This window comes from Balaenoptera ricei, chromosome 5 (assembly GCF_028023285.1).
Source record: "Balaenoptera ricei isolate mBalRic1 chromosome 5, mBalRic1.hap2, whole genome shotgun sequence".
Lineage (NCBI taxonomy): Eukaryota > Metazoa > Chordata > Mammalia > Artiodactyla > Balaenopteridae > Balaenoptera > Balaenoptera ricei.
Window position 1 is genome coordinate 129002020 of NC_082643.1, and position 18106 is coordinate 129020125.

Genomic DNA, 18106 nt, shown 5'->3' on the forward strand with positions numbered 1-18106 from the left:
AATACCACCATCTTCTCATCTGCATAAAGTGTATCATACCAACCTCAGAGGTCTTTTTTTTTTTTTTTTTAGTTATTTCTGAGATATACATTTTAAAGTAATAACAAGAATTATGACATAACATTATACCAGAACATATAAGATTTTTAGAAATTTCTAAAAATTTCAGAGGTCTTTTTTGATCAATACATTATCGCACGTGTGTGAGAACTCTCAAATGTGTTATTCTACAAATGGCATTAAAATTAATAGAAATTTACCAAAATAAATAATGGAGTCCATTTTCTTAAAGCACCGTATCCATTCATCACAGGTATGAGAAACTGGAGTAAGCACAGAGGTGTAAACGGGTGGTTAAGTCAGGTACTGATTTTTTTCCCCTATGCTGTTCCGTCAAGTTTAAGCATTTGGAATTCAAAAATTGTTTTAAACCCTTTACAGAATTGGAAGAAGTAGCTTTTCAGACCGTGAAGTGAGTAACTAACCAGTTGTGAATGTCTCATATCTTAGGCTACCTTTTTTATCCGTCTTGCGCGGGTCTTCCAAGAGCCGAACTGCCAACGCTCCCAGCCGACTTCTCGGCCGCCGAAGCACTTCCGGTCCTCGGCCCGCGGGCGAGGGGATAAGGAGCCTGCCACGCATGCGCGCCCCGGCGCAGCCTCTGCGGAGCGCCCCGCCTCGTTACGTCCCTTCCAACCTCGCTAGAACGGCAACCGGCGGGAGTTTTTCAAAATGGGAGCGCGGAGGCGCCGCCCAGGCCTCGGAAGGTGCCCGGGAGACCTTTCGGTGGCTGTGGTGTCGTCGCCGGGAGCGGCGGCCTAGAGAGCCGAGCCTGATGGACGCCAAGACACGCTGCCTACTTGGAGCGCTGCCTCGAAAGGACTGCGTGAAGGGAGTTAATCCGGGGAGCACGGACCGCGGCCTGGAAATATGGCGACCTGCATCGGGGAGAAGATCGAGGTGAAAAGACTCGGCGGTCCTCAGTAGGGCGGGTGGGAGTCGGAGTGCCGGGACTCGTCGAGACCCTGGCAGGAAGGGGATAGAGCGCAGCTAACGGCTGCAGGTTGGACGCCGGAGTGCTTTGGGAGGGTCCCAACCGCCGGGGGCCCGGCTGTTTGAGGGCGGAGCGGCCCGCCCCTCTGAGACGCGGGGGCGGTGGGACAGGTGTGTTGCTCGCGGCCCCGCCCTTCTGTCCCTAGGCACCGCGGCTTCATGTCAGCGATCCCGCCGGAGCTGCCGCGCTAGAGCAGGGCGAGGCTATCTTCCCCTTCTCCAAGGGGATGGCGGTTACCTCCGGCGGGAGTTGCGGCGGGGTTCCGTTCAGGGCCTTAGCTCTCGGGGGCTGGCTGCAGGTGGGACGAGGATGCTGAGGCTACGCTGAGGCTGAGGAACCAGATCATTAGGGTGCTCTATCTAGAGACCAGCCCGGAAGCTCAGAGACCCGCAAGGCGTCAACATGCTGTCCACCCCAGACACCTGCTGTATCGAGGTGTGATACCTGCTTGAATTTTGAATGCAAATTCTCCTCCCGATCCATTTTAGCCTCTTTTTTCCAGCCCCTTCCTATTTTTCTTCCTTTCTACGTCGAAAATCATCACACATATTCTTTAATTTTAACTTTTAAGGATTTTAAAGTTGGAAATCTGCTTGGTAAAGGATCATTTGCTGGTGTCTATAGAGCTGAGTCCATTCACACTGGTTTGGAAGTTGCAATCAAAATGGTAAGAATATGTTAATCAGTTTCTCACTTCTACTTTGCAAGTAACTAGGGAGGTTTGCTACTTGAGATGTTAGAAACTCCTTACCTGCCAGCCTTTTCTTTATGCTGTAAAAAAACCCATTGCTTAGGCAGAAGACAGTAGTTCCAACAGTTGAACTTAAGGATCTCTTAGGAGATCCTTAACCATGCTTAAATAAGTGTTCTATCTTTACTCATGTTCATTAGATTTGGTATCTGTTTTAATTATACGTACTTGGAGTAATTGGTAGCAGTCAAAGAACAAATAATTTGTTTATAATAAGAAGAATACACTTGTGCATAGTTCTGTATTACACTGTAAAAAGCTAAAATACTATTCTTGATTGTTAGAAGTCAGTCCAATAGGAGTAACATAAGCAAATTAAGAAACACCTAAACCAGTAGGAAAAGGGAAGGGAAGTTTTGTTTTAAAGGTTTGCTAAATTTTATTTGTTGTTATTATCATAGATATGATGGTTGAGCTATTAAATTCTTTAAGTTGGTAGAGTGTATTAGAATGCATTGGGCAAGCTTATTGAATGTCCACTCTGTCATGCACTCTGCTAGGTGCATGGGGAAAATAGACAACGAAATAAATTGATCTCAAAAAGAAGAAGATAAAAGGACTTCAGAAAATTTTAAAGTATACTTTCTCTTTTCAAAGTTAACATGACAACTTCACATTTGAAAGTTTATCATCAACATTTAAACCTCTCATGTTATTTTTAGATAGATAAGAAAGCCATGTACAAAGCTGGAATGGTACAGAGAGTCCAAAATGAGGTGAAAATACATTGCCAATTGAAACATCCTTCTATCTTGGAGGTAAGATACAAATTTTATAAAAGTGGCCAAGGGCATTGAATTTTTCTGTATTATAATTTATTATGCCCTTTTACGTTTCAGTTGTATAACTATTTTGAAGATAACAATTATGTGTACCTAGTATTAGAAATGTGCCATAATGGAGAAATGAACAGGTATCTAAAAAACAGAAGAAAACCATTCTCAGAAAATGAAGGTAGGCTGTGCTTCTTTTATTCTTTCTTTCATTTTTCTTAAAAAAATTTTTTTTTGGAAAATACAAATTTTACTCTTTGTAGTTTTGAAGAAAGTACTGTTTTATAATATTTAGTAAAACTGTTTCAATTATTACTTTGGGCTATAAAAAGGGATATTTTCCCCCCCAAATTAAAAAAGCTGTTAATTCATATAAATAATTCAGGCATTACAGAAGTAAAGTAGAAGAAGAAATTTGCTATCCATCTTTTGCCAAAACAACATTTAAATTAAGTCATTGGTCACAGTTGAATGTGTATCCTTTCAAATCTAGAAAAAGCTTTTTAGAATGCTGTTGATGACTATAAAGTACTTTCTAAGTCAAACACAGTATCTTTTGAAACCATTTATTATAGAAAATGTCAAACACTTAAGTTGAGACAGTAATATAATGAGCCCCTATGAACTTACCACTGAGCTTCCAAAACTATCAACTCATTGTTTCATATGTACCCTTCTTATTCCCCCAATTCCTCAGAGTATATTGAAGCAAATCATAGACATCTTTTTATCTTTAAACGATACAGACTTTAAAAAAAAACAAAAAGTAAGCACAAAGTCACTATCACACCTAATAATTCCTTACTATCAAACACATTGTCAGTTTCAGCTTCCCCAGTTTCTTATAAGTAACTTTTTTTTACAGTTCAGATCAGGATCAAGTAAGGTCCGTGTATCATCACACAAATGATTGTTTTCAAATTATCTTACCCTGCTAACTGACATTGTAGGCTAAGATTGAAAGCTAAGAAAGGTGGTTGCTGATAGGCTTTTTGTCCATTTGATCTATATTTAACCCATTTGGAAAACAATTTGGTCATATGTGTTAAGAGTTAAGGAAATGTTCATATCCTTAGACTGAAAATAAGAACATAATACATAATAAGAAAATAAATTCATATACATATTGATGATGAGTACTGCATTTTTCATAATACTGTATAATAGTAAGGCCTTCTTAAATAAGACAACTTGCAAAAGATAGGAAGGAAATGAATTACCAATTTGACTAATTAAAATTAAGAACGTGTATGACAAAGGATACTGTCAACAAATTTAAAAGTTAAAGATAGGAAGAAAATATTTGTATAACAAATGGCTGTCCAATTAATATTTAAAATATAAGGCATGCCTTAAAAGAAAAGATAATTGTATAGGAAAATGGACAGGGGATGTAAGCAGACTGTTCACAGAAGAGAAAGTATAATTGGCCAATAAACATACGAAAAGATGCTCAAAATCAGTAGTAATCATAAGAATGCCAACTAAAATAATGAGTACCATTTTTTTACCCATTGGATTGAGACTACCTAATTTCAACAAGGATATGCTTGAAAATAACAGTGTTTTGGAGGGCGATTGGCAAAGTGTTAAAATACTAAATTTTATCTTTCAACCCAGTGATTCTACTTCTTGAATTTACCATAATGAAGCACCCCATATATATGCACAAGAAAACAAGCATGTACAAGAATGTTTATTGCTGTATTTTTTTATAATCTTGAAATGACCCAAATATTAATCAATAGCAATTTAATAAGATGGAGATCTATGTGTACTGACATAGAAATATCTCCAAGAAATATTGTGAAGTGGCAAAAAAAGTAATAAACTATATTTTTATATTTTAAAAACATTTATTACAGTGTATTTCTATAGATTTAAATGTACATAAGCACATGGAAGAAAAGTTTAAAAGAATATAAACTGTTAATAGTGACTACTTTTTAGGAGGGTTTGGGAGGACATCAAAGGAACTTCAGCTTGCTTTTCTTTTTTTCTCTTTTTTACAATTTGAATTATTTATGAATTGTTTAATTATAAATATTTTCTCTTTCTATGGACTTCTGGTTACCCTAGTTAACTCTAGTCACTCCCAATTCCTAATAAAATTAAGCTTCCCTTAACTGTATTTAGAAAACTCATTAGTTGGAAAGGACAAAGTTTAAAAGGAGTGCCTAGTTGTCTTAATGGGAATTATTAAAGAATATTATGAAATTATCAGAGTGGTATTTTGGCTGGTAAAACTAAGCTACAAACCAGTTTACTAACTGTCATACTGGCATATGTACTTGGGTTTCATAATGTATTCTTAATACTGAATCTTCAGATTTTCTAAATTGTAAGTTTTATTTTTTGCATTCTAACAGCTCGACACTTCATGCACCAGATCATCACAGGAATGCTGTATCTCCATTCTCATGGTATATTACACAGGGACCTCACACTTTCTAACCTCTTACTTACGCGTAATATGAACATCAAGATCGCTGATTTTGGGCTGGCCACTCAATTGAAAATGCCACATGAAAAGCACTATACTTTATGTGGAACTCCTAATTACATTTCCCCAGAAATTGCAACTCGAAGTGCACATGGACTTGAATCTGATATTTGGTCCTTGGGCTGTATGTTTTATACGTTACTTATTGGAAGACCACCTTTTGACACTGACACCATCAAGAACACGTTAAATAAAGTTGTATTGGCAGATTATGAAATGCCAGCTTTTTTGTCAAGAGAAGCCAAGGACCTTATTCACCAGTTACTTCGTAGAAATCCAGCAGATCGTTTAAGTCTGTCTTCAGTATTAGATCATCCTTTTATGTCCCGAAATTCTTCAACAAAAAGTAAAGATTTAGGAACTGTAGAAGACTCGATTGATAGTGGACATGCCACAATTTCTACTGCAATTACGGCTTCTTCCAGTACCAGTATGAGTGGTAGTTTATTTGACAGAAGAAGACTTTTGATTGACCAGCCACTCCCAAATAAAATGACTGTATTTCCAAAGAATAAAAATTCAAGTGATTTTTCTTCTTCAGGAGATGGAAGCAGCCTTTATACTCAGTGGGGAAATCAAGAACAAGAAACCAGTAATAGCGGAAGGGGAAGAGCAATCCAAGAGGCAGAAGAAAGGCCACATTCTCGATACCTTCGTAGAGCCCATTCCTCTGATAGATCGGGCATCTCTAATAGTCAGTCGCGAGCGAAAACGTATACAATGGGACGATGTTACTCAGCAGAAATGCTTTCAAAATCCAAAAGATCAGGAGTAGATGAAAATGAAGAAAGATACTCATCCACAAACAGCAATGCTAATATTCTTCACTTCTTTAAAGAAAAGACATCCAATGGTTCTGGATCTTTTGAAAGACCTGATAATCAAGCACTGTAAGAATAATTCTATCAAAAAGCATTTTACTTTTCGATAAACATTGTATTAGCACAAACATGAAGCTGCATCTAACTAAGGGTTACCTTTTTTCTAACCTTGTCAGATATTCCTGGGGCACTTTTAACTATGACTTCTATTTTTTAATAGGAAGAGAATCAGAATGATGATTTTGAATTGTGGTTAAGAATCTCTTAAAATGAGTGTATGTGCTCATGAATGTATTTGTAGTATGTGTTTAATACTTGGGAATTTCTAGTGTCATTTTAAATTTTATATGAAGCAGGTCTCCAGTGCAATGTATCATATATTAAACATGTCTGATTCCTAAAGTACTCTTAACAGTAACTGTACACACACACACACACACACACACACAGACACACACACACACAAATAGAGAAAGAGAAGTTGACCCTAAGTGATGAGTAATCATATTATTGACTGCTTCTCACATGAAGGCAAGTTTTTAGTGACTAGTGTTTTTCTTTTTCTGATCTTTGATTTTTATGTTTAAATTAAAAGAGCCATATAGAAACATTGTCACAGTGCCATGGGCATTTTGGCATGGGAATTTAGCTTCATAGACACAATTTAGTTATGCAAATGTTGGGTTCTACAGTTAATGTAAAAATTTTTAGGTATTCATATCAGAAGAGAGCTCACTTTTTTAGTGTTTTTTTATCTTAGAAGGTTACTACCTGATAATTTTTTATTAGTTTATGGGAAATTTTTTTTTCTTTGTTTAGCTCCAATCATCTTTGTCCAGGAAAAACTCCTTTTCCATTTCCAGACCAGACAGCTCAGACTGAAATGGTGCAACAGTGGTTTGGGAATCTGCAAATAAATGGTGAGTTTTTAATGGACTATTTAATAAAAAGTTAATGACTTGGCCACTTACCAAGCATTGCAGTTTCCTATTTGGGTTTTCTTAAGAAAATAGTGCATTTTCAATAAACTGTTACAATAACAGTAATAATAACTGTTAACACAGTTTGAGTATTTACTGTATCAGCCACTGTCCTTAATGCTTAACATATATTATTAACTTATTAAATTCTCACAAAAACCATATGAGGAAGATACTATTATTAGCCCTGTCTTACAAATGAGGAAATAGTAGTGCGCAAAGGTTAATTTGCCAAGCTGCACTGTCCATAAATACAAGAGACAGGAGTCTAACGCAAGCAGTCTGGCTCAGAGACTTCACTCTTAACCCCTCCGCTCTTGCAGCCTCTCTGTAATAAGTACCTACTATCAGTGCCTATAAAATAATCAAAAGATGGTTGACTTTATTTTTAAGTAGAAGGTGATGTGGACCATCATAGTGTACCAATGGGACCTCACATACACTAAAATACACAGCTACTAAAACCTAAACATTTTTAAACAGCTGTCATCCAAGTCATTATTTTATTTATAGATACAGAGTTTGAAAGTTAAACATTTCTCATTATTGAACATGACATTCACAGAAGGTAGGCTGGAAAATAATGATGGAAAAAAGAATAAAAAAGAAACATATGGAGAGGAGGAGAGAATTTTTTACTAAGTATCATGTTACCTCAGACAAAGTGCATAATATGGCTGTAATTTAAGCAGAGAGTTGTTATGTCACCTCAAGAGTCTATTTTTTTCATGTATATTATTTTCAAGGGCCCAAAAGAATTAATCTTCTCATGTGTACTTGTCAAAGATGATAATTCAAGTTTATGTTTTTTAAAACTACAAAACTGCCATGTGCTTAATCTTGCACTTAACCTTCTATTGTGTTTATAGATACTTTTATTTGATAACATGGACATGTCTGAAGTAACCTGTTTATAATACTGTAGTAGTGCTGCTACAATTTTAAAGTATATTATTTGATATAAGATATTTTCTGTCATAATGGGAGTTATGGAGGGAGGCACTTAAAAGTCATTTAAGGGAAAGCTGAGATATAGATTTTTAGAGTTTAGCATTAGAAAAATTGCCTTACAAAGTTTTATATAGTCTAGTCATTTTAAGGGCTTAAAAAAAAAATAATGTTCCCATGTGAACTCTAAAACTGTATAAAATTTAAATGGGTAAAGTTCAAGAACTGTTTTAGAAATGTGGGTACAAATATATTTGTAATATTAAGTATTAATAATAAACCTATTTCATATATTTTAGAGTGTTTTGGTTTTAGTTGCATATTTTGTAAGTGAAGATGAAATAGTCCTTAGCTTAAAGAGAGTGAATTTACATGTTATGTAGAATGATTACCTGGGAACTCCTCTCAAATCTGTATTTGTTGCAGCATTGGCAGTTGCTTTAGTATTAGTAGGTGACCCTAGGTGACTAGTTTTTGCTTTGATTGAAAAATTAATTTCATATTAATATCTTTTCTTTCTTAGTCTTAGATTAAAGGTATTCCTTCACAGGCTGGCTTAAAATGTCCTTTTAAAGTCACTATTTTATTATGCCATATCTTTTTGTTGTTTTTTTTTTTTTATTGGCCGAGCCGTGCAGCTTGTGGTATCTTAGTTCCCCAACCAGGGATTGAACCTGGGCCCTTGGCAGTGAAAGCGCCAAATCCTAACCACTAGACCACCAGGGAATTCCCTTTTGCCAAATCTTAAACTGAAAAATTACAAGCTTTTTTTTTAAACTAGATTTCTTTTGTTCCTCAGGAAAAAAGAATGCTATTGTAACCAGCATGACAGTTTTGTGTAGACTTGACTTTTTAATTATTCACTAAGTTGCTTTATTCTATGTATATTATAGCTCATTTAAGAGAAACTACTGAGCGCAACAGCATTAGCCCAAACAGAGATTTCCAGGGCCATCCAGATTTGCAGGACACATCAAGAAATGCCTGGGCTGATATAAGAGCCAAAAAGAGCCCCAATGCTTCTGATAATGCGCATTCTGCAAAACAGTTGAATACCATGAAATATATGACTGCATTTCACAGTAAACCTGAGATAATTCAACAAGAATCTATTCTTGGCTTAGATCCTTCTTCCGAACAAAGCAAGGCGAGGGGTATGGAGCCACCATTGGGTTATCAGAAACATACATTACGAAGCATTACATCTCCTTTGACTGCTTACAGGTTAAAACCAATCAGACAGAAAACCAAGAAGGCTGTGGTATGTCTATTATTTTTCTAAATCACTGGATGATATTTTCCTTGAGTATATGGTTTCTGGTATCAAACATAATGATATCTTTTCAGTTCCCTATAATGTTCCTGTATTTTTGATACGTACTTGATAAACTCACTTAAAAGAGACTGGGTGTTTATGGAAAAATAGCTGTTGTTTCCTTCTGGGTACTTTAAGGATGGTGAATTGATAGTAATTTTTGAATTTTATATTATTGATAATGAAAAACATTTAAAAGTAATACTGGCTAAATACTGTGTTAAATATTAATCACTAAGTTAATATTTAATACTATCTTTTGCTTTTGTTTTCATTGTTTTACATTTAATCTAGTCTCAAAAAGATAAACTAGAAAATATAACTTTTTTTAACATCTGAAACTATTTAAAGAAAAGGAGTATGCACAAAATTAAGTATAGGATTTTTCTTTTTAATGTCATGTGTGCATTGGGAATGGTGATTTTGATATTTTAATTCCGTCTTCATCCTGTTTGTCCGTTTTCCCTTTCACCCAGTCTTGCCTTTATTTGGTGTGCTATTGTCTTTTCAAGCCCTTAAATTCTCCACCCTACCTTCTGCTTTCTTTCTGCTCACTGGTTATCATTTCACACTTCATTATACCTTCTTTCCTTTGCTCCTTATGTTTCACAGTTGTGCTGAAATACACCTGTGGTCTAGACAGTTGCAGTGAAGCAGCTATTTGATTTTGACTTTAATTTTTGTTTCTGCCATGGTTAAGTACTTTTCTGTTAACTAATATGTATGTCAGAACTGTTCTGGTAAATAAGAGAATTGTTACTGATTTTAGTTTTTTTTTTTTTTTTAGGTGAGCATACTTGATTCAGAGGAGGTATGTGTGGAGCTTCTAAAGGAGTATGCATCTCAAGAATATGTGAAAGAAGTTCTTCAAATATCTAGTGATGGAAATATGGTAATGTGGATTTCCTTTATTATCTTGCATTTAGCATTCCATTCGTTCTCTAATGATATTTAAAAAACAATTTTTAGTCACTTTTCCTGATATGATAGTATCTCTGGAATTCAAAAACTAAAATAGCATACTGCATAACATTTAAATAAATTAGTGTGGTGTAAAAAATAATTATAACTAGGAACAAAATCTAAACTTTAGGCTTAAGTTTAAAAAGCAAAAAAATTACTTTTAGAGAATATTTAGCATTTTCAATAAAAATAATATACATGTGAGCTCTTTTTATAATTTTAGTAACAAAATATAGTGCTCTAACTTAATGGCATATAATCAGAATTCTTAAAAATTTTTTGCCAGATCACTATTTATTATCCAAATGATGGAAGAGGTTTTCCTCTTGCAGATAGACCGCCCTCACCTACTGACAACATCAGTAGGTACAGTTTTGACAATTTACCAGGTATGTAGATTTACCAGGGAATAAACTTAGATAATGGATTTATATATACATATACTCTATACTGTGGGTATCATAAATTGTAAATATTTTGGCTTCAGTTGGGATGCAGGTTATGTTCTTATAACTTTATATCTGGTGGGATGTGCTATACCTTACTAATCCAATGTTTAGTCATATTCTGTGTTATAATGGTATTTTATTGTTTACTTAAGTAAAAACTAACTCTAGGATATTAGTCATGTGTCACACAAATATAATTTGTACACTTGTATAGTTACAATTTGTGTAGAATCATGTTAAAAATTCAACATGAAGTATCTGGTTTTTGACTTTTGAAATCATTACTGTGCTACATAATGATCACTTGTAATTGTGGTTAACCAAATTTGGCTCCTGGTTTAGCTTCTGGATATTATGAATTGGGAAATTAAATACTGAGTAGTAAGACTTCCCTAAGGTAACTTAGAAACAAATAAGAGAACCTATCTAATCTAACTCTGTTAGAAATTAAAACACGTAGACAAGACTATCAAATACTATAAATGACCATAGTTACAGGGAACTGCTAAAATTTACTACTCTATGCTTTACTAATATGAAAAGTGCTACATTTCTTTTCCTAAAAGTCATTTGGTTCTGATATCTCAGGTAGAACTCTTTTCATTTCATTTATTAAAACTTTCCTGGAGTCATTATCTTACTTTTAATAAGGAGTCAGTGATTCAAAGTAAGAGATTTTTTAAATAAGCATGATACTGGGACTTCCCTGGTGGTACAGTGGTTAAGACTTCGCCTTCCAACGCAGGGGGTGTGGGTTCGATCCCTGGTCGAGGAGCTAAGATCCCACATGCCTCATGGCCAAAAAACCAAAACAGAACAGAAGCAATGTTGCAACGAATTCAATAAAGACTTTAAAAATGGTCCACATCAAAAAAATCTTTAATAAATAATCATGATACTAATCATCAGATTCTGTTATATACTTCTTAGGAATTTTATTATACTGTCTTTAGTTTTCATTAAAATAGTAGACTTACATCTCTAAAATATTTTTGTTTGGGTAATGGGATTGTTAACTTTGGGTAATGGGATTATTAACTTTCAACTTGCATTTTTGAGGAAGAGTAGAAATAAATGTTAGACTGTTACGGAATTTATGTCAACACTTTATTCCCTAATGTTAGGTAACTTTTTTGTTTTCTCTCCCTAGAAAAGTACTGGCGAAAATATCAATATGCTTCCAGATTTGTGCAGCTTGTAAGATCTAAATCTCCCAAAATCACTTATTTTACAAGATATGCTAAATGTGTTTTGATGGAGAATTCCCCTGGTGCTGATTTTGAGGTTTGGTTTTATGATGGTAAGTGCCATTTAGAAATGGTAATTTTTTTCCCTTTAGTTTGTAACTTAGTAGTTGTGGGTTTTTTTGGTTTTTTGTTTTTTGTAAATTCAACACAGTGAGATTTATTTATTTATTTTATTTACGGCTGCGCTGCATGGCTTGCGGGGTCTCAGTTCCCCGACCAGGGATTGAACCCAGGCCACAGCAGTGAAAGCTCTGAATCCTAACCACTAGACCACCAGGGAACTCCCCAACACAGCGAGGGGTGTGTGTGTGTGTGTGTGTGTGTGTGTGTGTGTGTGTGTGTGTGTGTATCCATACATAAAAATTATACAGCACAGTATACTATATGTCAAATGTTAATCAAAATTTATATATACTTGCTTGTAAACAATTTATTCTCTAATATGTATATTAACTCTCTTTCCCCTTTTGGCTCCAGTTTAACAACATTCTGATTGATATTATAAAAAATAACATGAAATAAACAATATCCTGTTTCTTATTAGAAATTTAAATGGACACATACCAAATTTTTAGAATAATAAATATCACAAAAGGATAAGGTTGAACCAGAGAATTTTCTTTTCTAAATCTATAAAGATGTTTACTTTTTAATCTGTAAAGTTTCCTCCTTTAAGGGACACATAGTACATACACTCACACAGTACACATAATTATAGCTGTCCTTCACTTATGTTTTTGTATGAGAGTAGTGGTTTTTTAAAAATATGAAAGTATCAAACTTAAGCCAGTTATATGCGGAAAAGAAAAATGGCCTATATTTTTTGACTACTACTTTGAGAGCCTCATTTTATTAATGGCCAATAAGTGAATGTAAATGTTACCTTGATCTAGGAGTCATTATGTACTGGGGTATGATAATGAATATAAATCTAGGAATATTTAAAGAAATAATAAAGGGTTTTCTGCTTAATTTTTAAGGAGCAAAGATACACAAAACAGAAGATTTAATCCAGGTGATCGAAAAGACTGGCAAATCTTACACCTTAAAAGGTGAAAGTGAAGTTAATAGCTTGAAAGAGGAAATAAAAATGTATATGAACCATGCTAATGAGGTATGTACCGACTTTTAGTAGGTTTTTTCTTACCAATTAATAATAATACAAATGACATAGATGAAGTAATGACAGAAAGCACTCTTTTGAAATAGGGCCACCGTATTTGTTTAGCACTGGAATCCATAATTTCAGAAGAGGAAAAGAAAAGTGGAAGTGCTCCCTTTTTCCCAATAATCGTAGGAAGGTAAATGTTTGAAAATTTATTAAATATGGCTAAAATGTGTAGAAATGTTTTTTTTAAAAAACCAGTTTAGTGTTTACATTATGAACATTCTTTTGTTTTCTATAAATTGAAAGCTTTAAAGGAATGTATTTGACATATCTTTCTCCTTCAGAAAACCTAGTAGTACTAGTTCACCTAAGGCCTTCACACCTCCTCCTTCTGTGGATCCAAACTATCCAATGAGAGAGACACCATCTCTGAATAGAATGATCATAAATAGTGCTGCTTCTCCAAAACAGGCACCAATACTTAATCCTTCTGTAAGTAAATATATGTCACTTCTGTACTTTAAACTCTTCAATGATTGCCTAATGTCCTTGATATAAACTAAAACACCCTACTGTGGCCTTACTATCACCTACCTACTTTTCCAGTCTCATTCTGAGCTACCCCACACTCTGTGCCTAGTTCCTTGATTAAGCCAAACTCTCAGGGCCTTTTCACATGCTGTTCACTTGACCTGGAACTCTTTTCCCGAACCCCTTAATGGCTAATTCTTTCTCATCTTTCAGGTCTCAGTTTAAATATTACCTCAGCAAGGCCTAACGTGACTCCTCTGGGAAAAAGCTAAATATATTAACATATACATTGTTTTATTTTTACTAGTAAAATATCATTAACTGCCTTAATATCCATGATAGAATCATGGTTAAACAAACTTATATTTTTACTCAATGAACTATCATGCCAATAAAAACTATATAGCAATGTAGTAAAGTGCGAGATTAAAGAAATAGATCTCTGTGTGTGTATATGGGTATGTGTGTATTCACACACACAAACATACATACTATAATTGCAGCTATGAAAAATTATACCTTGGGAAAAAAAGACAAAAGAAATCTACCAAAATCAAAACAGTAGTTGTGTGATTTTTTTTCCTATTTTATACTTTTCCAATTTTCTGTAATGTGATTGTATTTTTTTAATTTTGTTTTTTAAAAATTAATTTAAGATAATGAAAATCCGGTCATCATCTACTTTTGCTGAAGTTGGCTTATTAGAATGCTAAGGAATAATATCTTCCTTTCTTTTATTGTTTGTAGATGGTTACAAATGAAGGACTTGGCCTTGCAGGTGCAGCTTCTGGAACTAACAGCTCTCCTAATAGTCTAAAAGATTGTCTCCCTAAATCAGCACAACTTTTCAAGTCTGTTTTTGTGAAAAATGTTGGTTGGGCTACACAGGTGAGAAGTTAGATTTCTCTTTGCAAGACAGTTTTTACACCTTTTTTGCATTGATTATATCATTAATAATTTTCACATTTTTTTATATGTATACAGATGGAAAGCTCTAGATATTGTTGATAACAAATTGCCTGCTAGGGCCTAGGTAACCTGTTTTTGCCATTTGTTTTTAAAGTAGAGGTCATGATGATGGCTAAACATTAGGATTTGAGAATGCCCAGGGTGTCGTAAGTTTTAGAAAGTATTTGTAATCTATATTAATAGAGTAACTTTTATATGGCAGAAAAGAATTCTTGCATCTAAAAATGAGGTCTACATTGAGTTTCAAACTTAAAGAATTTTATGTAGGTGTAAACTTAGATTTGTATATTTTCTGAAAGCTTGAACTTTGGAGATGTTTGAGCACAGCACATGTAATTTTTACTTAGCAGTGAAGTAAAATACAGCCTAGTCCTTTATGGGGGTAGGAAATAACGGGAAGGGAACTCAGCATTTGTTGAGTACATGCTATGTGGTACCATGTTTTCCACATACATTGTCTCATTTACCAAAATAAAACCTAGTAAAGTTGATGTTATCGCCTTTCATAGATAGTAAAATTATGGCTCATAATGGATGGTTGACTTGCACATTCCTACTAGTTAGTTTGCAGAATCTGGATGTAAACCCAGGTCTATTTGATTCCAGTGTCCATGTCTTCTCTGTACTCTGTTTGGAGTGGCACATTGTAAACATCAGTGACTAAAGAAACCAATTTTAAAAGCAAAGATGTAACATTCTCAAGCACAATAGAAATTCTTTTGGCCTAAGAACAAAGAATAGAGGGAAATTCTAATTTAAGAAAGTGTTGCTTGGTTATTTCCTAAATCTCTTCTTGGTTAGAAATACTATGGGAAAAGAAAAAAAAAAAAATAGCTTGCTCAGATATCCTAGTGGAAATGAATGGGAAACAGGATTTATGTAGAATAATTTTAATTTATGATGCCCTATCCATTAAAGGAATAATCTGAAAAAGATATGAGTATTCTCAAATGTTACTACCATCACAACCCCAAATTTGTAGTTACCTGAAGGGTTTTGTTTTTTTTTTAAACTATATGAAAAACCTGTTAAACATGAGTACCTTTTAAGAACTTCATATCCTCTATAGTAATTTTGCTTGCTTATTACTTTTCTAGTTAACTAGTGGAGCTGTGTGGGTTCAGTTTAATGATGGGTCCCAGTTGGTCGTGCAAGCAGGAGTGTCTTCTATTAGTTATACATCTCCAGATGGTCAGACATCTAGGTAAGTTCTTAAAATACTGGTTGAGATTCAGCTCTTTGCTCTAATTTTGTTTTATCTATATGATGAAATAAATGACTTAATAAAGTTACTATTTTCATGTTGACAAAGTTCATATTATTATTTAAACTGTTAAGTATTCATAGCGGCTCATATAGTCTTTTTAATGCATATTTTATGAGTATTTACAGGAATGCAGGGTAATTGGTACGGATTATCCACTCCAAGTGGTTAGATTCCTTTAGCCTTCTTATTCCTTCAGTCTAACTAGGTTGGCCCTTTTCAGAAGTAATGGACTTCTAAGTTCAAAGTAATATACTTAGACAATTTACATAAAAGAACATAGAAACAAGGAAGCTGTCTTTTAAAAGATAACCAGATTATTTTTCCCAAATGAAAGGCTGTATCCCCTGATCTAGTGTAAAGTGATTAATGTTTAAAAGACTTTTTTGAATGTATATATTCATTCTAAATGAGGATGTATGCCAGGCTAATAAGTATGCTAACAAGGAGGATCTGGGAATAGCAAGAATAAGCAGTAGTTTGGTCTCCACATTTCAAACCATTACTTACTAAAAAGAGGTGGGGTGCCAACAGTGCCAGTACAAACACGCTACTTTATGAAAAGTGCATATTGTAGAGAAAATACTTGGTACAAATATAATTTGTGGATATCTACCAACTGCTTTTGTGTGTATATATGCAGTACCATCATTTAAAGAACTCATAAAGTAAGAGGTTTTGTTAAATCAACTCTTTCAAATGCTCCAGAAAGTGGAAAGATACAGATATAAAATGGGTAGAACCTGTGTTCAGAAAATAAAAGTTCAGATTTTACTTGATATGGTCATATGGAAATTTTTAATATTTAATAGAAATGTATTTATAATGTGTTTAGCTTAGTATTTTCTTTAAATTAGGGTCTTCAATTTAATGAGGAATCCAGATTTTCAGCTTGCTTTAGAAATTATAAAGTCCATTCAAGTTTTTTGACCTAATTTTCTTTTTATTATTTAAATACATTTAGAAATTGGTCTATTTTAAAAGGAAACAGGGACTTCCCTGGTGGTCCAGTGGTTAAGACTTCACCTTCCAATGCAGGGGGGTGCAGGTTCAATCCCTGGTCGGGGAGCTGGGATCTCACATACCTCGCAGCCAAAGAACAAAAACATAAAACAGAAGCAATGTTGTAGCAAATTCAATAAAGAATTTTTAAAAAATGGTCCACATCAAAAAAATCTTTAAAAAATAAAAATAAGTAAAGGAAACAAATTGAGTATGCTTAATTTAAGTATCTATTAAATAATTTTGTATGATCTCTCTGAAGTGCCTTTGCCATTGAAGAATTACTGAAAAATATAATGTGCCTTTTGGTACTCTTACAAACCAAGTGACTAAGTTATAATTTTATATTTTTCTCTTTCGTTCACTTAGGTATGGAGAAAATGAAAAATTACCAGAATACATCAGACAGAAATTACAGTGTCTTTCTTCCATCCTTTTGATGTTTTCTAATCCAACTCCTAGTCTTCATTGATTGAAGCTCCTTTTAGATATATATATAAGTAAGTTTAATAAATAACGTTTTTGTTGGCTTTCAAGTAAAGTGACTTTTTTCATTTTAAAAAACTTCTTCAGAAAGCCTTTCTATAAAAGAGAATTTTAATCTATACCATAACGGATGTATTCTAATGAGAGAACAAAGCAGAATGAAACTTGAGTCACTTACAAAATGTAGTGGTCGTAGACTAAAATAGGACACCTAACTTTGCTCTTAGAACATATACTCCTAAAATTACTGTGTTCGTATATTTGTATTGAACAATGTTTTAAAGCAAAAATATAAATGGTATGTGGTATATTTGTGCTTTTATTTTTTTCCCTACTTCTTAGATATGCTAAGAATCATGGACAAAACATGCTGGAGTTTCTGTATTTTGAACATGTAAATAATGTGTATTTATGTTACAAGTAACATATGTAAACATGTATATTTGTTTTATATTTATTTTTGTAGCACTAGTTTGTGATGAAACATTTCTGAAAATGCATTTTATTAAAAAAATAATAAATACAGTGTTACTTTATCTTTTGATTTATTTAATTAAATACTTAATTTAGGGACTTCCCTGGTGGTGCAGTGGTTAAGAACCCACCTGCCAATGCAGGGGACATGGGTTCAATCCCTGGTCCACGAAGATCCCACATGCCGGGGAGCAACTAAGCCTGTTCACCACAACTACTGAGCCTGTGTGCTGCAACTGCTGAAGCCCGTGCGCCTACAGTCCGTGCTCTGCAACGAGAGAAGCCCGCACACCGCAACGAATAGTAGCCCCAGCTCGCCACAACTAGAGAAAGCCCGCGCGTAGCAACGAAGATGAAAACGCAGCCAAAAGTTTTTTTAAAAAAAGAAAAACATATAATTTAAAGTAAGTTACATAGTAAACTCATTTTTAATTTTTTTGCCCGTTTAAGAGCCAATTAAATTTTTTT

The 18106-nt window shown here is 34.2% G+C and overlaps 2 protein-coding genes across 4 annotated transcripts in view; one reads left to right on the forward strand and one right to left on the reverse strand.

Annotated features, from left to right (window-relative positions):
- Positions 1–681: 681 nt before the first annotated feature.
- On the forward strand, positions 682–18071 carry PLK4 (polo like kinase 4). 3 transcript variants are annotated; one of them, XM_059923570.1, is made up of 17 exons: positions 682–960; positions 1626–1721; positions 2468–2563; positions 2645–2759; positions 4948–5971; positions 6722–6822; positions 8724–9091; positions 9933–10037; positions 10395–10497; positions 11708–11857; positions 12785–12918; positions 13014–13105; positions 13257–13404; positions 14191–14331; positions 15510–15616; positions 17048–17178; positions 17735–18071. In XM_059923570.1, the coding sequence occupies exons 1-16, from the start codon at positions 931–933 to the stop codon at positions 17148–17150; spliced, it is 2913 nt and encodes a 970-aa protein (XP_059779553.1). In that variant the 5' UTR covers positions 682–930; the 3' UTR covers positions 17151–17178; positions 17735–18071. The 3 variants fall into 3 exon arrangements, with proteins under 3 accessions (XP_059779553.1, XP_059779554.1, XP_059779552.1); XM_059923571.1 differs by having other exon boundaries at positions 8955–9091; XM_059923569.1 differs by lacking the exon at positions 682–960 and adding an exon at positions 1421–1489.
- Positions 16732–18106, reverse strand: part of MFSD8 (major facilitator superfamily domain containing 8) — a 127896-nt gene continuing 126521 nt past the window's right edge. Inside the window, exon 14 of the mRNA XM_059923576.1 lies at positions 16732–16761. The gene's annotated coding sequence lies outside the window, so the exon portion shown is untranslated. The remainder of the gene's footprint in view (positions 16762–18106) is intronic.